This window comes from Danio rerio, chromosome 24 (assembly GCF_049306965.1).
Source record: "Danio rerio strain Tuebingen ecotype United States chromosome 24, GRCz12tu, whole genome shotgun sequence".
Classification (NCBI taxonomy): Eukaryota; Metazoa; Chordata; class Actinopteri; order Cypriniformes; family Danionidae; genus Danio; species Danio rerio.
Window position 1 is genome coordinate 21,639,112 of NC_133199.1, and position 25,729 is coordinate 21,664,840.

The window sequence follows — 25,729 nt, forward strand, 5'->3', positions numbered from 1 at the left end:
CACACATGACTGTCTTTGCTCTTTAGAGTCATTATCTCTTGGCTGATAAAAGTAATAACCTACCGGTAGAAACACAGAGGCTTCAAGATCCAATATACACCCTGCAAAATACTAACTTTAACTTATTTATCTATTAATTCAATGTAAACTAGCACTTTACAGTAAGAATAGAATTGATAAGCTGGTACAAAACACTGGACGAGATGCCAAACATTAGCAAACAGTATAAAGCAGCAAAAATAATTCCATAATAAACCCTTTGCTAGACAAAGCCAGTTTTCTAAACAGAGCCAATTCACATAGTTAAAGAGGTCATGATCTCAGCAATTTTCCCTCTCCTTGATCATTGAATGTGTTGTTCTTGACTTCACTAGAATAGATACATACCATTATATGTGTGCTGATATTTAAAAAAAACATGATACGTTAACATTATTTAATCTGAAAAACAGTACTACAGCCATTCTCCTTTAAAGAATGTGAGTCTGAATGTCTGTCTCTGCTTTGGTCTGTGTAGTCTGCCAGTTCACCTAATTGTATTTCAGCACCCTGGGTTGGCTTGGTGGAAAACACAGCATATTCCATCTCAGTCATGGATGCTGCCAAATTAAAGTGGTCAGAGTCATAGATCGAATACTCTACCCAGCCTAAAAAGCCTCGGCATCCGTCCATCCCAAAAAATAGGTGTTTGATCAACAGAATATTTACACTTGAATAACAGTGTACTTGATTATGGCTGGGAGATCTCATAGTATGCAGCTGACAAATGTGACCTCCAGAGGATGCAGTGTCAGACTCCAAAATGAGATGCAGAGTTTTTAAATGTGGTGGTTTATCATTTGCAAGCTATGCAAATATTGCGAATGTATACATTAGTGTAGTGTTTCCCAACCTTGTTCCTGGAGGCACAGCAACAGTACGTATGTCTCCCTTATCTGACCCTTTCATTTCAGGTTTTGGAGTCTCTTCTAATGATCTGATGAGCTGATTCAGGTGTGTTTGATTAGGAAGAGGTTAAAAATGTTTACTGTTTGTGTGCCCTTAGGAATGGGGTAAAGAAACACTGCATTAGTCTAACGTTTAGGAATCTGTGCTGCACAGATTCTTATTTTATTGTTTCATAAACTAAGAAAGTTGTTGAAAGACAATTATTAATGTAAAGTAATGATCAACATTTCATATAATTAGCCAACATACAGTATTAATTTAGCTGTCAAAGTAGTGATTCAGCACAAACAATGCATCCTTGTTTTATTATTTTACAATAGATTTTAGATTAGTTTGCAATAAACATTTAATCCACCTAATTATTTCCTGGACCTTGCATCACCACAGTACCTAAATGTACAGTTTCTGAATGCAGAAAACTGGATTTAAATCAAAAACATTTTCCCCATTACACCCTTGTCCCTAATATATACAGTTGAAGTCAGAATTATTAGACCCCCTGATTTATTAGACCCCCTGATTATTTTTCTCCCGATCTCTGTTTAACGTGAAGCAGATTTATTCAACAAATTTCTAAACATAATAGTTTTAATAACTCATCTCTAATAACTGATTTATTTTATATTTGCCATGATGACAGTAAATAATATTTACTAACTATTTTTCAAGACACTTCTATACAGCTTATAGTGACATTTAAAGGCTTAACTAGGTTAATTAGGTAAATTATGGTTAGGGTAATTAGGCAAGTTATTGTATAGCGATGGTTTGTTCTGTAGACAGTCTGAAAAAAATTTTGCTTAAATATATAAAAACTGCTTTTATTCTAGCCGAAATAAAACAAATAAGGCTTTCTCCAATAGATAAAATATTATCAGACATACTGTGAAAATATCTTTGTCCTGTTAAACATCATTTGGAAAATATTTCAAAAAGAAAAGCAAATTCAAAGATAGGGCTAATAATTTCAACTGTATATATATACACACACACAGTACATTACTCAGCAGTCTTGTTCACAATCTAGAGCTAATCTAACAAAATACTTATGATAACACTTCAAAAATTAGTACATAAATGTAAATGTAAGAGAAATATATTAAATAAAAAAATGTAAAAGAGGAAAGGAGAGAGAGAAAAGTTCATTTAAGTCAAAATGTTTTTGAAGTTTTTATTTATTTATTTTATTTTTTTATTTTTGCAATATTTCACTTGAAAATAAATGCATTATCTTTCTATTTTTTATTTAAAGATGTTTGGTGACTTAAAATATATTTTTTTAATAAATATATATTCTTAGAAACATTAATGTTTCAAGGGGACCCTAAAACATGACAGACCCAGCTATTTATGTTATGGTTATTTAGGCTAATAAAATACAAAAGACAAGGAAATCAGCATGTTAAAATAAACAAACAAAAAACTCACCTTTCAGAGATCACCAACAACTTCACTGAGCAATAGTCACAGCAGTGGCTGTCACGTCTTAGGGAAAAATGTCCATTGTGTTTTTTTGTCAGTGTTGTGAGAAAATAAAGCACGTTTATTGAGAGGATTTGCTCAATGTGCTGCAGTTTTTTTGTAATTGCATGTGTTTTCTTCGTTAAGCTCTCTCAGCCATTGTAGTACATGCAGTATATTCAGACTTTTAAGCTGAAAAAACAAAAGTCCTGGTGCTAATCTTACATCTGAGAAGCACATCAACCAGATAAACAAGCATCATTTCGATGACAGACATAAGGAAGATTGTTTTGCACAAGCAGTCTGCCAACACATCCAAGTGCGTTCACACTGATGCAATGTGCTACATCTGCCTAGAGTGAGGGGAATGGGAACATATGAGCTGTCACAGGAATCAACAGTTTTTAATGTACTTTCTCTCACTCTTTCTCTCTCTCTTTTTCTCTCTCTTTTGCAGCTGGCCTCACCATTGCTAACAGTCTGATCTCAGAGCCTTGCCTTTGATGATTTTGCCACATTAAATTTAATATGCCGAGGTCCACGCTCTACAATTATCTTCCCTGAATAAACAGTCTGAATCGCTGGTATGTTTGGTATGCTGGTGGTTTCAAAAAATAAACAAGAAATCTAGTGGGATGCTGATGTTACAGATCTACAGTATACACCAACATTCAGTAATTCTGCATTATTGATTTGAACTGAACTGGATGATGACACTACTGTCTGTTACAGACTTGCTCTAAAGCTGCACTGCCATTGGTCAATGGGAATGTTGAAACATCAACCCTTGAACTCAATCAAATCTACATAAGACGGAATTGAGCTTAAAAACATCGTATTTTTCTATTGTCTCATATTTTACTATTGCTAACTTCCTAATTCTGAAAAACGCTCATTTTATGATTGATGAAATTGACAATTATTAAACTGAATCAACACTATATAGATACAGTTAGTAGAGATGAGTTTTATGCATGCAGTAAAAAAGAAAAGGATGGAAAAAGCTAAGTGCTTGTTACTGAAATGTTGCAAACTAAAGTAAAATTGCACTGTAAAACGATCATTCAATGTTTATGAATGTAAGTGGCTTATATCCAAAAATCACCCCTAATTCAAAGCAAATATATTAATAACAGCATTGATTTATACAAGGTTTTAGAATATCAGTAGTAGGCATGTGCAAACATTACTGGATAGCAGAGTCTGTTTGCTTACTGGTTTAGACACGGGAAAGAGCTATACAGTGCAAAAACTGAACACTGACTACTGTAAAAGCTTGTCTGAAATAACATCTTTTACCCCAAATGGTTTTTAGCAGAAAGACCACCGTTGGGCCATGCGAAAGTGTTTGGGGTCTAAAGAAATTTTGATTGAAAAAATTAATCGATGGACAAATTAACTATATAAAAGTAAATTACTTGATATTTTGGATGGATGAAAAACTGGGAGGACGGTAAGAAAGAAAGAAAGAAAGAAAGAAAGAAAGAAAGAAAGAAAGAAAGAAAGAAAGAAAGAAAGAAAGAAAGAAAGAAAGAAAGAAAGATTACAGTAAATATATATATTTTTTTAATTTGAAATGAAGAAAGCAAGAAGAATGGGGGCACGGTGGCGCAGTGGTTAGCACTGTTGCCTTACAGTAAGAATGTCGCTGGTTTGAGATTCAACTGGGCCAGTTGGTGTTGTGGAGTTTGCATGTTCTCCCCGTGTTCGCGTGGGTTTCCTCCAGATGCTCTGGTTTCCCACACAGTCCCAAGACATGCAGTATAGGTGAACTGAATGAGCTAAATTGGCCATAGTTTACAGTATGTGTGTGAATGCGAGAGCACATAGGGTGTTTCCCAGTATTGGGTTGCAACTGGAAGGGCATCCGCTGTGTAAAAAATATGCTGAATAAGTTGGTGGTTCATTCCACTGTGGTGACTCCCTGATAAATAGTCATCTTGGAATTATAAGGTTCTATCTGACACTTTTATCAAAATTGAGTTCTTGACATATTCTTATTAAATGACAACTTATTTACATTATGTGATGTTTTTTATAAGTTGTTTACATTTTAAGAAAAAGAAAAAAAAATGGTTTATAACAAAGTCAAACTCTAGTTTGGCTCTATAGGGTTCTTTCTGTGAGCCAATCAGTATTTCAAATGCACGCACAAGGACCAATCAGGATCGGCTTTCTTTGTCATTTCTCCAGATTGCTCTGTTGACAGCAAGAAAGACCAGAAAGAAACACAAAATCAGAGTCGACTAAATACTGCTGCACCGCACAACATTCAGAAGAAACCTGAAAATGAAAAGATTGTATATATGTGATGATTTAGAAGCATTTTTTGACATTGAGAAGAAATGTTACAGTTTACATTGTTGACAAAGAAACAGCTATTAAAAATGCATTATATTAAATGTGTGTATATATAGTCAGTGAAACATTTTTCAGTGTCTGTTAAACTCATTTGCTTTTGCTCTGTTTTCTTTTAAAGTCTTTAAATATGATATGAAGCCTTGGAAATACTTAATTTCATTAATGGGACATTTATTAATTGATTAAATATATCTCAATAATTCATAGTATAATTCAATAATTCAGTAAGTAATTAAAAAAAAATTACCATATTAATTACGTAAAATTAACATTTGCACTGGACAAAATATTTAGCACAGCATTGTATGCTTATTTAATTTGAACAAGAAAAAATACTTATCCTAAAACATGAAATAAATGTTATAGAAATCAATTATTTTATTTCCTCAAACCTCAACACATTGTAACAAGACCAAATTAATAAGCAGACTGATCAAATTCCTTGAAAGGTAATGCTTCAATGAATGATCTGCCAGATAGAACCTTATAATTCCACAATTCTTATAATTTTTTTTGAATTAGAAGGTTCTATCTGCATTTGCCCTGTTTTTTATTTATTTATTTTTTTTATATATATTTTTTTTTATCCCAATTTGCAAATTGAAGAGAATTTTAATCATTAACATTTAGAGTACATTTAGGGTCTCTGTCATGTTAATGTATAAAAAAGAATTGTTAGACATGTATTGTTAGCTATATGTTATGTAAAAACGTTAAAGCTCAATATCTCAAAATCATTCTCAGTCTCAAATCATTCTCAAAATCATGCAGATAGAACCTTCCAAGGTGATGAAATAAAGGGACTATGCTGAAGGAAAATGAATGAATCAATTAATGAAAGCGGGAAAGGAATTACAAGGACTTAATTGATTAATCAACAAATGAAGGAACACATTTAAGCAATCCCCAAAAGATTAAATGTGAGTCATGTTACATAGATTCCACTTGCAGGTTTCAATATTCTGCAGCTTTACAGTCATTTTCCATGTTAACATTCTTTGGCATATTGATATTCTGCCATATATAGTGTCTTTCTATACAAAACAAATCAATCAGTGGTAAAAATATCATACAAATCTCTCTTGAAAATAACAGTGATGGATGGGGAAGCATGATTGATAATTATAGTTAGTGTTTAGGTGAGCCAACAGGAGAGCAGGGAGGAAAAGTGATGCTTTTTGATGTGGTTGTCATGTGTAAATGCACAGAGCTGAGACCCAGAGCTGAAGCGCCGCAGTTCCCACCACATTTAGATGTTTTTTGAAGATGTGTGAGCCTGATAGAGCTATCAGCCATGCAATCCCTCAACCTCAATAGACAGGCAGGTTGATAGCAGCAGACACTGCTGTCGATCTCAGCTGCCGCTCTTCGTTTGCATACGTGCCTCTCTGAACTGCTGAACATGATTTTATCTCTGAATTACTGCCAATGGTCCGATTGGACAGATGGCAGGTTGAAGAGGGCACTGGGGTGGGTTCCTTTCCATCAGAGGGGGAAAGCTGATGCGTGTGCGTGGTGGCGCATGCAACTTCGGATCCAAAACTTGAAAAGCATAATGGAAAACAACGAAGATGGAACTCCACTACATCAGACGAGGAGACTCTAACAAATTCTCTTTGAGCTTTTTAGGTAATATGATGGTAGCAAAATTATTCCTAATGTGCTGTTGTGCTACTTTGATCCACCAAGTCAAATTCATTTAAGCAAAACCCTAAAGGCAAATCCACTGTTTACAATCACTGGTAAATATTCAGATTTTGGTCTATTTCCCTCTTTATTTCTTGTTTTGTTTCACAGTAGTGAAAGAAAAGATACACGTTTTATGTTTTTTTGGCTGCCAATGGAATGGGTTCTCTTGAATTTATTGATGATGTGACTGCTGAAAAAAAAGTAGCAGGATGAATTATGAAGTGTTTTGGGCAATATTATCAGCTTATATTAAGCCAAATGTTTCAGAACTCATTGGATGGCGCTTCACAGTGCAGATGGACAATGACCAAAGCATACTGCAAAAGCAACCAAAAAGGTTGTTGAAGGGAAAGAAGTGGAATGTTATGTAATGGCCAAGTCAATCACCTGACCTGAATCTGATTGAGCATGGTTTTCACTTGCTGAAAACAAAACTGAATAGAAAATGTCCCAAGAACAAGCAGTATTGGAAGACAGTTGCAGTAGAGGCCCAGGAATGAAACTCAGCGTCTGGTTTTGTCTATGCGGTCCAGACTTCAGGCTGTAGCTGACTGCAAAGGATTTGCAACCAAGTATTACAAAGTAAAAATATTTGATTTATGATTATTATTCTGTCAATTCTTTCGGTTCCTTAACAAATGGGAGGCACATATGCAAAATGTTGTAATTTCTACACCGTTCACCTGATTTGGATGTAAATACCATCAAATCAAAGCTAAAAGTCTTCAGTTTCATACCAAATCTATTGTGTTGGTGTATAGAGCTAGAAATGTATCGTATAGAATTGTGTCGATGTCCCAATATTTATGGACCTGACTATATATATACAATATATCTGCAGGTTAATTGTGTTTATATATAATAATTCTAACTGCTAAAGCTATTAGTCACTAGTTAATTAGTTAAAGATATTAGTAACTAATTAAGTTATGGTAACTAATAACCTTAACTTTTACTAATTTCATTGTTATGCAATGATGTGCACCTTTTATAAAGCTGCATTGAAAGAATACTTTTTTTGGTGAAAAATGCTATACAAAAAAACTTGAACTGAATTATCAATTTTTTATCGAATCAGTCAGCGTTTATGTTGCTTATTTTGAATGTACACAGCATGCAAAACACTGATGTGTGCTGGACTAAACACACCCATTATAAGCAACTCAGCTTACAACGGGTTCAGAGGCCATTTATTTCCACCACACATACAGATGCCAATAAAAGCAGGAAATCACCAGATAACAACACGTCTCCTCTCTGACCTTGTATGGAATGACAAGCACAAATGAGCAGGTTCAATTGAGCTCCAATAATCAATGACAGGAGTAACATACGGATCTGTCAAAATCTGACAAGGTATCTGTTGCCATCTGTCACTTTTTATTGAGCAAGTGTGAACTGGTCTTAAAGCCCAGGACACAACAAGAGGATGATAGCCAACTAAAACGAGAACATACTGTGGATACATCTTTTCATATCCACATGAAGTTTATTCCACAAAGGGAAACTGGAACTGCACTATGCAATAAATGTGACAAAATAGCCCCTTTTACACATACAGAACTTTCTGAAAAATTACTGTAAATAATCCGGAAAGAGATCACGTGTAAAAAATTGCCTTTTTGACATACCAGTAAATTTGTTCCAGCAATTTTCTAGAAAGAGAAGATGTAACATTACCGGTAATTTGCTGGAATGCAGCGCTGAGTGAATGCAGAAGGACAATTGCTGGAAAGAACGCGTTCACGATTAGATCATGCTGACGTGGGATGTCTACTCCAGCCAATCAGAAAACATCTGACAACATCTGTGCTGATTATTAAAATAAAAGCCTTAGATTATTTTTACAGACATATTTAGCTGCTAGTTGTTACTCAGATGACGTTTCTATGTTCATTATTAATGCCAAAGTTTACCTGCAATCACTGCGTTTAGCTGTGTAGCACTCGTGCACGTGAAGGAGTGCTCTTTTAAATGCTAGCCTACAAACAAATGTACATCTCGACCTGCAAAAGCATTCCTCCATTTGTTTACATAGAAATTGTTCACAATACTTATCCATTCACAGAGAATGTAATGTAGTCAAATGTGCAAACATTTAGCTGCGGTTAGCGATTCTACCTTTGGATGTCTCTGGGACAAAAACAGCTGAATGCTAAAGCTTTAAATAAAAGTTAACCTATCAACAAATGCCTGACCCTTATTATGTTTAAAAACACAAGCACAGCCATTAAAGGCCATTTCTGGTTACCGGTATTTTGGAATGCATGTGTGAATGGTCTTTTTTAGAAAAAATACAGAACGTCCTTGCCTGTGTGAACAATGCATATTAAAATTTAGCGGTAAAGTCGTTGCGGGAATTTTCTGGACATTTACCGTTATCTCTGTGTAAAAGGGGCTAATGACAGCTAGCTTATTTGTGTTTCAACTTAACTTAAATTTGACATAATTTCCGTTTTTGTTCTTGCACTCTAATTTATAGCTGAACAGCCAATCAGAGTGTTGGCTGACACTTATTCTACATGATCATTTGAGAAAACTCACTCTGTCGTGAGATAAATGAGATGCCTTTGACCATACTAAACAAACCAGCCTTATAGATGCTCACTGATTGCTTATTGCCATATCTGCATTCTCCTTAAAAATCCTCGTCCAGGCTGCCCAAACACTTCTATGTACGCCCTATAATCAGTCGCACACACCCCTATTTACAACACCCTTATCTGATCCTTCAGAAAACAAATTATCATGACTGATACACACAAATAAACAAAATATACAGTGCTCAGCATAATTGAGAACACCCCATTTGGAAAATATGTTTATCTATTTCTCAGTGAATAAAGGCAATGTATTTTGGTGCATTTAAACAAAACAGATTTATTAAACAGATATCTTTATTAAAATAATATTTTAAACATCAAACATATTGAGAAATTGAAAGATAATGCAATTAAATTCAAGCGAAATAATGCACTTTTTAAAAATTTGTATTTAATATTTTTCTATAACATATACATTTGGATGTACTAGTTTTTGAACCGTTATCGTAAGTTATTTTGCAAGATAAGCTCCAGATTTGGCTTCAGTACTGACTAATCTAATGTATATGCACAAATATAATAATATTGTATACTGTAGCTTCCTAGTAAAATATGAACTTAAAAGAGAGATTTGTGAGGGGGTCTACTTATATATGCTGAGCACTGTATGTGCCATAATATCAGTTTTGCTGAGTATTCACGTAAACACAGTTGCTTATGTTTTAAATAAACATAAACCATTGGATGAATACTGAATGTTTATCAATGTATTGTATTACTGTATTAGGTCGTAAAGTGACAGCATGACAGTATACTAGCTGCTATTTGTGCATACGTAAACTAAAATAAAAAAGAGAAAATCACAAACTCTTGACTGAATAAATTTAGCAGCTGAAATATGGATTAATCTCTTTCAGTTATATAAATATGTCTGCTTGGGAAAAAAAAAAGAGTTGTATGCTGTAATGATTGTGTATGTTCTTTTTTCTTCGACAGAAGTGCCAAAAGCCATTGATTTGCATTTTATTCATCTCCAAAGACCATGCTTTGAGATAAGAATCTTCTTGAACGTACTACTGTAGAAAAAAAAAAAAAGTCACCTACATCCTGGATGACCTGAGGGTGAGTAAATTAAAAGCAAATTTTCCTTTTTTAGGTGAACTGCCCCTTTAATGTACTGTGATTAATCAAATGGGGAAAGTATAATGATATCTTATTCACCAGTAGAGTCTTGCCTTAAGCTGACATCTTAAGACAGAATGAAATCACATGAACTGATTGCTTTCAACAACTACACCAGTTCTTTACTTCCAGACTATCTTCTTTTAAAAGCAGAGATATGCCCAGCACTATTTTTGTTTGCTTTCCCATCAGGCTTAGAAAGCTTTGGGCAGCATTCGGCTTTTATCCCAGTTGAATTGCGAGGCCCAATGTTTTTCCTAGAAGACGCAGCTACGGCTTTAAGTGAATTTTAAATAAGTAATACGTGTGATGAATGTTTTATTCATTCTTACATCAAAACTGTACTGACATTTCGCCTTGACACATCGGCCCTCATGAGAGTTAAAAGACAATGGAGGACGTCCACACTAATCTGGGCAGCCACTTTTATTTATTTATTTTCCCTTTTAAGCAGACCATCCCTTTTGTTAATTTCCTTTTGTTTTCCAATTAAAGGAGATAAAACATAAAAGCATATCAGCATTAATGCCCAACCTGATTTCCTTAAAGGGGTGTCTTTGTGCGTGCACAGTGGAGCCAGTTCTAGAGCTGGTCTCTCAGCAGAAATGAATTCAAAGGCCTTTGCAAATCAACGTCAGCATCCAATGCACCAGGGAGAGTGAGAAGATCTGAAGAGCTATTCTAATGGTGCTTTGGCATTCTCACTTTCGGTCTCTGTGCATTTCTGAACTTGCCTCCAAAGTGGTACGTGCTCCCAGTGGTGATCAGGACCGGAGAGTTGGTTCTCACAGCTGATGCTTCATCCCCATCAATGGTCAGCATGGCAAAGTTCTCTTTGGCCAGGAAGCGGACATCATGCCATTCACCATCATTCAGACCAGAACCTATAAGAAAGAAATAAAAACGATATTCAAACCCAAAACATACATACATAACAACAGTGGTGGAAAGAGTCCTGAAAAATCATACTCAAGTAAAAGTAACATTACATTACCAAAAAAGTAGAGCTAATAGAGTAAATAGTATCTGTTGTAAATACATTGTATGAATAAAAAGTATCCTTTATAAAAGTACTCAAGAGTAGTGAGTACTACGCTATGAACCGCTGATGTAATTTGTGCATGAGTGTGTGAAAACGTAACATTCTGTAGTGCATTTAGTTATTGTTTAAGTTCATTTGGAGATTTCAGTCATTATACAGTACACATTCTTCATGTTCTCATCAGTGACATGCAGTCTAAACACTCTTGATCATTGCGTGTAAAGATTTTGGACATCTTCCAGGACATTTTTAATGCTTCCAAACAATTTGCTACATTTATAAAGTGCCCATGTCTTGAGGTAGTTCAGTATTGGTGCTTTCACACTTGATTCAAGCCATTCGGCCATTTTGTGTTGTGTTGTCTTTTTTTCCTTCTGAACCCCTATACGCTTGCGTCATCAAGCTGTTATTTTGTGTACATCTGTAGCTAGGTGACAGTCACGAAAGGAAAGCACCAAAATAGAGACATACACATATCATGGTCATTCTGCTGTTACTGAATCTTTTGGTTTTGATACCAAAACCAAAATACAGAGAGCCACTTGCATCTATCTGCTGCTGCTGCAAAAAAAAAAAACAAGAAACAAAAAAAAAAACATTAGAAATTGTCATCACGCAGTGTCTGCAAAAGTCGTTTTAACCAAGGTAGGTGATACACATACATGCACACAGGAATGAACGTTATGAAATTAATTTTTGTTGTACAGTTGGCGGTTCATTTTTGTTATATGGTACAATTGCATTCATATCAGAAGTTAACCGTACTAGAGATTGAACAAATTGTACACCAGATCACCTCTTTCAGGTAGACACGGGTATGGTTCATGGGTGTGCACTTGAGTTTAGAAGATATGTTCACATTAGCTAAACATACCATACTCTGACGTCAAATGAACCTGGGTGTGGTAGTGTGAAAGTACCCTATGATGTGATTTAGGTTTCATGTGCGAGTTGATTAGACAGGAATCACAGGACTGTTTTTTCTACTAAGCCAAAGCCAATTTCCCCTCTTTGAGTCTTTGGCCCAAGAAGAATGCACCACATGATGTCACCAATAATTAATTCTGGCTCATGCTCAGACAAAAAGTGTGTTGTTTTATGACAAACATGACCTCCTTTCTTTACATGCACATTTTTGGTTCTACCAGTTTTAAAGGGTCAATGTGTCATTGACACAACCCCCCCCCCCTCTATAATTGGTCTCAATTCATTAAGATTTCATTAAGAAAGTTTATTATATAATAACTAGATACACTAAAGTGTAATGGATGCTAAATAATAAAATATTAGATGTGTATAAAGGTCACTTCTCACCACAGATTTTTTTTTGTTCCCTGTCTTTTGTTATTTATTTAATTTCTTATGCATTCTTATGTATTTTTCTTTAATGCAAACCCTGTCTTGTATATAGTGGCTGCTAGCTCTGTATGATGGCTTTGTTCTGTGATAAAAAAAATAATAATAATAAAATTATCCTTACCATCTGTATGTACAGCATTCAAAATAACCACCTTCCCAACATCTGCCTTTTGGACCTTGACCACTTCCTATTTCGATTTTTAATTATATACAAAATTTAGTATGTGTCTGACTGAACTCAAAAACTTTCAGGACAGTCATATCTTGTTTTCAAAAAATTATAATGAATAAAATATACATTTTAAAACTTATTTTAAAATTTTGTATTTAGAACATATTTAATGTCATAATTCTCAGAACTCTCAGAGTTACCAGATTTAGATGTTTTAAAAACTGCTGTCAGACCACTAGACTGATTTTCAGAGGAATCGACACAGATCATCTTCAGATCATGCTGGACAAGAGGTTGTGCCAGATTTTGCAGAGATAGACACAACTATGGCCAACTTTGATTTTTTTTTACCAAATCAACAAACTCTTTGGCACAATGCCAGTCTATTATTACTATTATTGTTGTTGTTTTAAATGACATTTTACATTAATGTTTTATTGTCAATAAAATGTCAAATTATCTGTTCTGTATTTTCTCGTTAACCTCAGAGAGAGAAATGACAGTATCTCCATTTTAAAAAGAGAGAAATAACAATATCTCAAATTTTGACATGACATTAAATGTTATATTCTGTGGTCACATAAAGACATTATACATTTTCTTCAACAATGTAGCATATCAAAAGTGACCTGTACCGTAAAATGTTAATGAAGATTTAAATTGTAAATCATTTTTCTTTTCTCTCAACCAAAAAGCCAGAAAAAAAATGTTTACAATGAAATATTAAGCTACACAATTGCTTTCAAAATGTTTCTTAGGCAAAACCAAATTAGCATATTATTCAAATTAGCATATTATACAAACTCATTCAAATTAGCACATTATCCAAATTGTAATCAATTCAAATGAGCTTATTATTAATGATTTTTGAAGAATAATTTCTAAAAGGATGCTGAACATTAAGCTTTGCCATCACAAGAATAAAGACCTTTATAAAATGTTTTACGATATGAAACAGTTATTTTTAATTCTAATAAATGGGGAAAAAAATATTACAGGGTTTTTTTTATTAAACTTAATGAATCTTGGTGATAAAAAATACAAATACTTTAGTCTCATTAATAATAATACAATGTTATGCCAAGTAACTATCAAAACTTTCAAAACGTTTCAAAACTTTCAAATTCAGGACAGATGGATCACCATGACATATACAACTTTATTCCCACTGAAAATAAGTAAAACCTGTTCATCACTGAAGAGATGTACTGTCTTTATGTATAAACTGCATTTAGAATGAATACCTGATAGAAAACAAGAGAAAAATAATGTTAAATCACTAGCTATGTTTTCATTCAGAGATGCAAGTTAGACATAAATATTTTATTATTTTGCATAAAACATTTACCAATGTACCGGTCAATGAGTCAAAAAGAACTAAATTGTCACCTTCTGGTAAACTGGCACCTGATATCTGTCACCGACTCGGTCCCAGTCATTCCCCTCACTGGCCAGCAGAGGTCTTCATCACCGGACTATTAAACACTACATCACCCACAAACCCTTTCGGCCAGCTGATTACGCTGCACCTGACACTTGTTACCCCAGCTCACACACACACATAAAAGCAGCTCTCGCTCTCATTTCATTGCTAAGTCTTGTTCTGCCCTGCTTTACTAAGCATTACTTATCCTTGCCTGATCTTCTGTCGCCAACCCGGACTGTCCTTGACCTTGCCTGTCGCCTGCCTTGAATATCTGCCTGTATTACCGATCTTGATTCTCGCTGCCTGCTTCTGACCCATGCCTGCTAACCTGATATACGAATGCCAGCTGCCTACCTATCGACCTTTCAAGCCTGTGATTCATGTGAGTTCATGCACCAGTGTATAGTGTGTTTATTATTTAACAGTTTAATAAACATACTGCAAATGGATCCCTCTCTGTTAGGGTGCTTTCAGACCTACACTTTTGTTTCGGAACGTATCTCGTTTGCCCAGTTAGCGCGGTTTGTTTGGCATATGTGAACAGGGCAATCGCGCTCTGTTCCGCGCCAAAGTAATCGCTCCAAGATCGCTTGAATGAGGTGGTCTCGGCTCAATTGAAACAAACCCTGGAACGGTTCGATTGCAGTGAGAAAGCGATCCGAGCGCGGTTATATCAAAGTGTTTTATGAGTATGTAATAGGCTTACGGCTATATGAAGAGAGAATTATGAGTAGGGCGGGAAGTTTCGCGAGTCTCCGGATACCCGGAAATGAGTGATGATCTCCCGGTAATCTTGCGTCTCCCTCCCGGTCCTCAAATAGACATCGTCGCGCACCCTTCTCACCCCTCCCCACCGCATCTCTCCTCAGACAAGTCGTGCGCGCGTACCTTGTCAATCACCACCAAACCACCACCTCTCCTGACAGCTTAGCAGGACGCTGCAAAATAAACCCTGACACTCTGACCAATGTAAGGACAGTTTACTCGCACGTGACTTGTTTTAGCTCTTTTGGTCCGTCTAGAAACTTTGCAGTGTGAAAGCGAACCGCTCCAAGAGCAAAGAGCAACAATGTAACAATTGTAATCTCTGTTTCGAAACAACTGAATCGATTCACAGGTGTGAAAGCACCCTTAGACTCCACGTTACAATATCAAGAAGAAAAATTTTATTTTCTGCAGTTGCAAAAGCCACTCTGGGCCTTTTTTCTTATACTGTACATTTAAAAAATTATGTATGCTGTTCATCTTATTTACATAAACTACTTATTTTAAATTAACTGAAACGACACAATTCTTGATATTTTGGAGGGGGACAATCTAATTATGTTACTAATAAGGTAACTTAATTACTTCATGTCATCCCAATACAAATCGATTGCGTGGAACCCAGCATTTTTTACAGTGTGTATACTGTACTTTATTTTATACTGTAAATAATGACTCCTCTGAAGACAAAATTGAATTAACATGCGATGGCGATTGGAGGTATGAGATGCTCTTTGGGAGCACAGCCACTCAACACAGGTAATTATACTGAACCACTTTGATGATGAACTTTAGCTAAAGGATTTTAGAATGACAAAAAATATTCAGAAGATTTACAACATGTTTGGTCCACTGGTCTGTCGATTAATGCTGTCAGACGTTCTATTAAAACTAAATCACATTACTTTTATATCCACATTAGGGCAGCACAAAATATCGTTGATATATCGATATCGAAATGTATGCATTGGCAATAGTGACATGACAGGATTAGATTATTAATTGAAGATAAGATATTATTAGATAAATATATTACTATGTTAAAATAATTCATACAATGATATGTTTTGTTTGATTGTTCAGTTTCGGTACCTGGATGCTGTTAGCATATCTAAAAAACGATAAAGCGCTATTTATTTCAGTTTTATCTTTACTCTGTTATATTTATATATGCTTGTAATTTATAATGATTTATGCACACTCACTGCATAGAAAAATACTCAGTTATCCCAATCTATTTGAATGAATGAATTCTTTCATATACAATTTATTGGGGGAAATTATATTCATATCATAGATTTACAGTTGTGATGCTGCTACAAAAGGATTATGAAAATGTGTTTAGGTGTACTGCAACAACAGTTTGCGACAACGTTGTTAAGGGGCCAAAACGCACAGAATGCAATTGGACAGAAATATACAGTAGCTGTTAATACCCTGCTACTCATAAATGAAGATGAAATAACTAAACAAAGCATTATAATTCTTTCATAATCATTAAAAACTTGCTAACAAGCTTTATTATCATTGTAATTTATTTTAGAAATTAAAACAAAAGAAATAAAAGACAACTAAAATCAAAGTGCAATTAAATAAAAAATAAATAAATAAAAAAATAAATAAGTAAAGTGTTTAATATAGAGAGATGTTTGCTTTTTAAAAGTGATAGGACTGAGACAGCCTGTAACGATAACCAGCGATCGTTCTCCAGAGATCGCTGGTTCTCACACAAATATCATGGACTACACTTTCGCCTTTTCCTGGACTACATATTCAGACATGCACTTCACCCAGACACCCATGCTCACTCATCTAGATTGATTACACTCGCACACCTGAGGACTATCAGAGACTGATTACATTCACTACATAAGCCACTCATTCACCCAACCAGTTTGCTGAGTCTTGTTTGCTATCAGTGACTTTACTACGCGTTTCTCCTTGTCTTGTTTCCCCGTATAGATCCTAGCCTAGTTTATCCATGTTCTCCTGTTTAGCCGCCTGCCTTCTGACCAATTGCCTGTTTACTGACTACGATTCTGGACTGCCTGCATATACTTGTTTACACCTGATTTGACCATTGCTTGCCTGACGTTGAATAAACCTGCATATTGGAACTTACCTCAGTTGTGTGTGTCACCCCCCGTCGTTACACAGCCAATAAAAAAAAAAAAAGCTTTTCAATTATGTTTTCATTTACATTTCTTTATTATTATATATATATATATATATATATATATATATATATATATATATATATATATATATATATTTTTTTTTTTTTTTTTTTTTTTTATGCAATATTCCAAAATTCACATAAAAATAGATAAGTGGAGAAAAACCTGTTTACTGACCCGTACAAGCGCAAACCAAATAAAGTTTTAACTTTTGGAACCTTACTGCTGTGCTCAATAGGCTTAAAGAACAAAATCCCAAGCTTCAGAGTTTTCTGGATTCAGGTTCAGGTTAACAAACCCACAGCAGCTGCTGATTTGACAGCTCTGATTGATAAATCAGAGAGCTGTTATTTACTCTGATGCCATCGTGAAGGGCAAAAGTCATCAGAACATAATAACCAGGTTGATACTAGCCGAGAGGAATGAATTTCTTCCCATCATTAATCATGCACTGGTGGAAAGACATTAGCTCATTGGAAGGTCCCCAATGGCCAGTTTACCTCTATCTGTCACACACCACAAAACACTGAACAACTGTTCTCTCCTTCCTGACCGCTCTCACTCTCGGCCACAGTCCACTTGGCACGAACAAGGCCAAAGTACCTTGCACACCATTACCTCTGATAAATTTGTCTCTCAGAAGTTGCTTTCTGCCATTTACTCGTGTGTCATCCATCAGCTTCTCTCGAAGTCTGTGTGTTTTGTGCTTGCGTAGGTGTGCATGAAGTGAGAAAGCTGGACATGCCAGTCACGAGCACCTCAGTGGGACAGTTGGACAAACAGATGGCTTTTGTGTATAAGATGAATTATGTTAAGTGCCATAATGTGACAACAACACATCAAATGAGTGTCAGCAGCATCTGAGAGTTTGGTCTACAGGGTGAGATTTGGTTGTGAGGTGAATCTGATTATTATCGAGATGAACTGAATAAAAAAAAAGTTTGCTTTGAGCAGATTCTTATTGGTTTTTCACGTCTCCCATCCAACAACAACCAGGGGTGTGCATCATTAGCCAAATATGGTCGCAAGTTATGTTACAAACATAGATTGTTGATTTGGTGTTTCCCAAATAGATCGTTCCAACGAACATTCAAATACTGCATCGCAAACTTGTACATTTCCAACTACACCTCTAGATCTGTGGTTAGAAGCATAGTTCCTGGTTGTGTTCTATTTCTAGTTATCCCCTATGCCCTTTTCATTTAGAGCGTTCCAACATGTAAATTTGGAATTATTATCATAAAAGACATTAAAGTCTTCTCTTAGGTGTAATTTGCTTTCAAGTGTTTTTACAGTCCAGTCTTCATTTTGACATTTGCACTCTCTTCATAGTGCACTTTGAAAACATTTATGCCATTTTGAACAAAGCTGTGGCTTATGACCAAAGCTATAGGTGACCTATGTGTGTGTGTAAAACAATAGAGCATCATTATGGGCGTTTTACGTTATAGCTAGCTAACTTAGTTCAAACGACAGATCTGTGACAGAGCAACTACGATTTTGGGAAACACTCATAACTATAGCGTTCTTTTCCCAAACGATGCATCGCACTATGATAGTTCAGCCGCGATGTATGCTGTTGTTTGGAAAAAGCACCCCAGACTAGTAAAAAGTAGCATTCTACAAGTAATACTAGTGAAAATAAAAGGCTGTTTTCATTGGCCTTTTTTCAGCTGCATTTTGGACAGTTTATTATAAAAAAGGTTGCATCAAAACTTCATTTAGTTATTTATTTATTCATTAACTAAAAACAGCACCAAAATCCATCTTTTTTGTTTTTATTTCTTTTATATACAGTGCTCAGCATGTATAGCTATCACCCTCACATATGTATCTTTTAAATTCATATTTTTAATAGGAAGCTATACAGTATTTGTGCATATACATTAAATTAGTCAGTACTAAAGCCAAATCTGGAGCCTTTTTAACAAAATAACTTAATATAGCGGTCTAAAACTTAAATGTATATGTTAAAGAAAAATATTAAATAAAAATTTAAAAAAGGAGGAAAAATCAAGAGAAGCTTTTTTTTTCTTTTTTAAATACTGTAGGTTGTAATTAATTTTTGTAATATGTTGCTTGAATTTAATTGTTTTATCTTTCAATTTCTAAATATGTTTGGTGACTAAAATAATATTTTAATAAATATATCTGTTTAAGATTTGGATTAATAAATCAGTTTTGTTTAAATGCTTCAAAATACATTGACTATACTCACTGTGAAATGGATAAAAAAAATCATTATTCAAATGGGAATTACTCAATTATGCCGAGCACTGTATATAATGTTTATAAAGACTTACAAATAAAGCTAATAGATAAATCATTTCAACAATGGATGGATAATTGAACAAATGAATGAATGAATGAATAAATAAATGAATGAATGAATGAAATTCAACAACCAACCAACCAACCAATCAATAGGTTTGTAAATATTTTTGTAAATATATATATATATTTTTTTTACTTCAAATAGTTTTTAGTTACTTCTGGACTTCAAAGCTTATTTCCAAATATTTACAACCACTTACATGAAATTGAACTAGAAGTATAAGATTAATATTAAAACTATTCCTTATGATCAGACATAAACGGGGGATAAAATTTAACACACAGTTGAAAGCTGGACATGATGCAATACATGAACATAAATCAACAAGCTGCATAAAAACTAGACACATAAGAGCAACTCTGAAATCAATGACAGCAGAAATCAGTAGTCAGTTTAGAAGAGCTTTTATGATGTCAAGACTTGATGTAATAATTTGTTTATAAACCCTTTTATTCATTGTAATGTTTACTAATGTTAAAGCATAATTTGTCAAATGTATGATTAAGCAATTATTAACTACAAAAAAATAACCAATGACTACAATTATACAATATTATCAATAGCTATTCATTATAGCAAACAGGAAATGCTTCAGAAAACAATGCTTCAGAAAACATCCCTGCACCTCACTCATAATATACTCAAAGATTCTCTTAAAGAGTCAGAAAGGTGGCTTTTGAGACGCAGACTGGATGTACATCTCCAAAATCACCATGTCCAGCTAACTTCCTTAATTACTCTAGAGCAGTGTGAAAGGCCAGCACCCCTGACTCTGGACTCGTTACACATTGTCACCAATTAATTAACACAACGAGGGTCCCTTGAACTCTGACAGATCAACCTACAGTCATTACTTTTCTACCTGCTTAATTAACTAACCCTCAATGACCTTCATCTGCTCTGGATCACACACAACAAACTTGAGTCTCGCTCCTACAACATAAACGAACTCCACTTACAAGAGTAATAGATGCTCACCCAAACAGCCAAACAGATTTTGATAAATGTCTGACAGGAGTCCAGGAGCCCAGGACCATTAAAGTGTGAATGACATTTGAAGGACTCTGTGCCCTTTAAAAAAAAAGATGGATCCTCTTATGGGGTTCAAAGGTAGTGATGCAATTACAGGGATGCACAGCCTCCAGCACTATTTGTCATCATGGTAAGTCTGATATTTGAGTATATGTGGGTCTGGATAAGGCTGCACACAGCGCAAGCCAAGAAGCCCCAGATGCAATAATGTCATCAAAAAGGATTGCCAGGAAAGTTTATGCTTCTTCGCTACTCTGAGGTTCACAGACACCAAGCCGTGATTAATGTTAGACTTTGCCAGGAAAGAGAGCTCTTGGGAGAGCAAGAACGTAAAGCTTCTGCTTTTTCACAAGCGCGTATTTTTGATAGTAGAGTGTCTGAAATTGTCTTAGAAGCCCACCCTTTCTGAACTTAAAATATGCATCATCTCACACTAGAATATTAATGGCTTGTCCAAGGGAGGTCTTGCTTTTGTGACCCATACACAGGCAAAACTTGTGGAGGAAATCCAGTGTGGAAGAATGTGTGTGCTCAATTTGCATGAATAGCTTTAGTGTTTGATTCACTTAAAGATGTCAGATGTTATTGAAGTGAAATCAAAGAATGAGCCGGAGTGATTCTAGGCTAAACAAAGTTTGTTTGGAGTTCATTTCAGAAGTTGAAACAGCTTGTCAAAGAATACTCTCTTAAAAGTGCTGGATTCAAGTTTTTGACTCTTCTAAAGCATACAAATACCATAATATATATGCAGATATTCAAGAAACATGCCAAGTAAACATAAACAGTATTTGTTTATCTGAAAAACAATGCTAAAGTCAGTAGTTCTCCTTTGAAAATGTGCTTTCCATGTTGAAATGTATGTTTTTGTTTTGAGTTGTCTTTGTTTTGGTCTGTGGAACTCCGTCCACTGCCAGTTTACCCAATTATAAAAAGTTTACTTCATTTCAGCCATAAAGATTTCTTTCTCTGAAGGGTGGCAATAAACATTAAAGAGCCAATCCTTCCTATACTGCCCAGCCACCAGGGGTGCTCTTAAATGTGAGTCTGATCTGTGCTTTCATTTTATTTAGGCATGAAAACAGTTTGAAATACATATAAAAAAGGCGGGATTCCCTTCCTTTTTATTACAGGTGTGTTGCCCCTCCTATGTAATTCTCAAAACAGTCATATAGCAGTGCGTGACTGTCAGCTGACAAGCTCCAAAGTGATAAATAGACGCTGTTTCCCAAACTGATTCTGTACACGCGATTTGAAGCGGAGCGAATGTCTAGGTTTTGGGTGTAATAACATCTAAAGATGTTGATCTTGGTGGGGTTTCATTATAACGTTAGATGTGTACATTTTTAAAGTGACACCTCTGTTATTTGATTTAATTAAGCTAAAAATCCATATAAATGAGATTTATTCATTGCTCTTTAATCAGAATGTATAGGTCATACAGTGAAGAAAAGGTCAATGAGATCCCTTATCTTCACATCCCAATGTTGACATGTATGCCCCATTCACTTCAACCAGTGATCCAATTTAAGACAACAACTGCAGTTGGGACAAATTAATTTTTATAAGCATGTCTTCTGGCTTTAGGAATTCTAAACCTGCATTCTGATGGTAACACTTCAAAAATGGAGTGAAGTGTGTTGTCTTTAAAATTCACAGTTGCTGTTTTTTTTTCAAATAGAGTCTGCAGTGAATGCCGTTTGTGGCCAGCTATCTTATTTGCCTGATTGATCATTTGCGATAATTTCTTCTTCTGTTGTGTTGTGTTACCAAACCATAAAACATTATATGAGAACACTTTCTATTAATGAGCTATATATAATGTTTAAAGTCTATGTACTAACATTAAACATCTCAACTAGTGGAGGAGACTGAGACACTGACTTGCCTTCTTATAAACGGCCTCTACATTACTATCAAAAATCAGCTTATTGTCAATAATTGCGCCTAAATACTTCAAATTTGTGAGCTGCTTTACTATTTTTCCATTTATAATGACTGGTTCATGAGTATCTACTGCCTTTATTTGACTTCCCAGACATAGCTCTTTTGTTTTTCCAATATTAAGATGTAATAAACTTTTGCCAACCAATCTGTGATGCTATTAATATAGTTAAAATATAAGGAGTTATTCATTTCTTCCTGACAGGAAACCAATGCCAGATCATTGGCATATTTTATAAGAGCAAGGTTATCATCATTATTGTTTTGCAGTTTATTAATATATATAGAAAATAAAATAAGGGGTAATACCCTGAGGTACCCCTATATATAAAACAGATCAGTCAGAAATAACTTGATTAACACAGACACATTTTTTAAAGATTCTCTGATCCATACAATCAACCATCTGCTTACTCCTAAATTATGAAGAAGTTCTAAAAGAAGGTTAGGTTGAACAGAATTAAAGGCAGCTAAAATAAATGCATAAAGAGTATTCTAATGTTTGGCCTATCTAAATGATGTTAAACTTTATTCAAGAGAGTAAGAGAGGCATCCACAGTGCTCTGATTGGCCCTACATGTGATCTCTGCAGGACAGTAGCAGTTCCGAAATGAGATGTAAATTCAGAGTTAAAAACCCATACAAGGTGCTCTGAATTAGCAAATAAATAAAATATTACAAGTGTAAACGTTAGCTGACTATCTTACAGGGTAATGCTGTGTTCAAACCAAACACGGAGGACTATGTCACTCGCTTTAGTGTACCTGTGGGATGTTTTTCACCTCAATCAAATTTTCTGCTCAAGTTATATGATTTCAATTTGCTGCAAATGCATTGTGCATTCATGCTGGTTGGTGGAAATTCATCTCTGTTTGTGCATTTGCATTGACTTTGTAATCTACCAAAGTCGGAATGACATTTATAAAAATGAAAAAAAAAACTGAATTTCACAAAATAAAAGCATACATATTTCTAATATGGTGATTTTTTATAACCATAATGTGCAAGTCATTTTGAATTAAAATTTCTGCTAAATGAGATTAAAAATAATATTCATATGAAACAAAAAACATATTTTCAGATCACCAAATTTCCTCTAACATAAATTTTACAACTGAATTGTTTTTGCTATTTTACTTAAAAAAAAAAGATACATTTCAAGACATTAAAATAAAATCCTACCACCAAGTGGCAATACAAATTGTCAGTCATTGACAATCGCATGCTATTTTGAGTAAAACTTACTGATACTTATCCAAGTGATGTTTAAGACCTCACCCTGTTTAATTCATACCTCTAGGCTGACCTGAAACAAAGCCAAAGTTTGCTTTGTATCTGGGACTCTAGCCTGTTGTAGGGTTCATTTCTTGAGGCACAGCCTGTGGGCTCCAGGAGAAGGCCATCAGACTCACCATTATTGTTTGCAGAGGCTTTTGTGAGTGATGTAAAACACACTCGCATGACCAGTCGATGGCCTTCACACATTTATCCTCGCCGAATAACAAATATTGCCAGCTATTGCTGTGGTAAAAGGCTCTGGATGATTTCCTTCGACTGCTGGATAAATAAAACATATATTAATATAAATATTTCTCTCACACTACATATATAATATGAGCTATCATGTAGCGTGAGGGAAATATTTATATGAAAATACAGCCGTTTTTGTATAAAAAGAGGAGGATTTTTCGATTAGTTCATAAATAAGAAAAGTCGTAGTCAATAATATTCAATAACTGAGAGTTATAGGAACATGTAGATGTCAAAAGTATAGTGTGGAGCTATTGTACATGGAAAACATTGTATATTTCAGCAGAAGCCGGCGGGATAAACCTGATATCCTCTGCTCTATAAGTCACCTCCACATATCACATTGATTTTTGAAGCTTTCACCACCCTGAAGGGAACGACAGAACGAGATGGAGGAAGTGCCTATTTCTGACTGATAAAATTTGACCAGAGCACAGGCTCTGAAATAGACAAACCTCCTGTTTTTCCTCTGGAAATGGACATGGTTAAGCAAGGTTCATGGGTCAAAGCTTTGAGCTTTTCAAAGCAATTTTTTTTTTGTCATCTTGGAAAAAAAAAGTGATGGCCTGGAGTGTTTAACCAGACACAGAGCTATAAAACAGAGGAGAATGTAACAGACACTATTAGAGCGAGAACAGCTGAGATAACAGAGATCTCACACAGACGTTATTAAAAACGGGCAAAGTCATGGACATTAGATATCCTCTGTCCTCTACAACTGTAAATTATGGATGAACTAAAGACATAATGGCTCTGTTTCAGTAGTAATATATCTCTGCCTAATGTTTATATAGGCATCTTTACTATCATGGAGCCCAGAATGATTGATTTAAAACAGAGCTTTTATTCTCTTTCATTCATTCATTTTAACTTAACTCTACATGAATTTAGGTGTAACATTTTAGAAGTAACACTTTTTCTGAAGACCTATATTTTTTTGGAAATATATTCATATATATATTCAAAGAATGTACAATGCTTTATACCTGGGGTGTCCAAACTCGGTCCAGGAGGTCCAGGAGAGTTTAGCTTCAACCCTAATCAAACACACCTGAACCAGCTAATCAAGCTCTTACTAGAGAAATTTCCTGGCAGGTGTGGTGAAGCAAGTTGGAGTTAACTCTCCAGGACACTGGCCCTCCAGGACCGTGTTTGGACACCCCTGCTTTATACTATACTATACTAAAATACTATACTACTAGCTACTGTGGATCACTGGAGAACAACAAATCTGCCACCAAATGGACTTCAAATCCTGTCATGCACCTCACACACACCTGTTCCGGTTTTCCCTGATGACACACACAGACACACTAAAACAGCTAAAACTCATCATTCATTCATTACCTAGACTATAAAGATACGTTTCATTTCCACACACATTGCTGAGTCTTGTTAACCTGTCAACATTACGAAGCGTTTACCTTGTCTTGCTTTGCCCGTGCCGTGTTTCTTGATTCTCACTTTGTTTACTCTTTATGTTGTTAGCTGCCCGGACCAATTCATTTGCCTGTGACCTGACTAGTCTTTTGGACTTCCCTGTATGATTCTGTTTGCTCCTGTGTTTGACCGTTGATTGTCTGACTAATGTTCTTAATAAATACTGCATGTGGATCCTCAACTGCGATGTCCAGCGTTTGCTTCATGACAAGTATATTTCAGTGCTTCTCGTTCCTAGTCCCCGTGACACCCACTCTGCTTATTTTGTGTCTCTTGTGTTTAAAGGGATAGTTTATACAAAAATTTGAATAATGTCATTATTTACT

The 25,729-nt window shown here is 35.1% G+C and overlaps 1 protein-coding gene across 5 annotated transcripts in view; it reads right to left on the bottom strand.

The window, feature by feature from the left end:
- cntnap2a (contactin associated protein 2a) overlaps positions 1-25,729 on the bottom strand; it is a 760,628-nt gene that overhangs the window by 347,705 nt on the left and 387,194 nt on the right. For all 5 annotated transcript variants that reach the window (XR_012399148.1, XR_012399149.1, XM_009297353.4 and 2 more), the window contains 1 exon segment: positions 10,919-11,068. Coding sequence is in view for 3 of the 5 variants with exons in the window: in XM_009297353.4 (XP_009295628.1) it covers positions 10,919-11,068 (150 nt within the window). In the remaining 2 variants the exon portion in view is untranslated.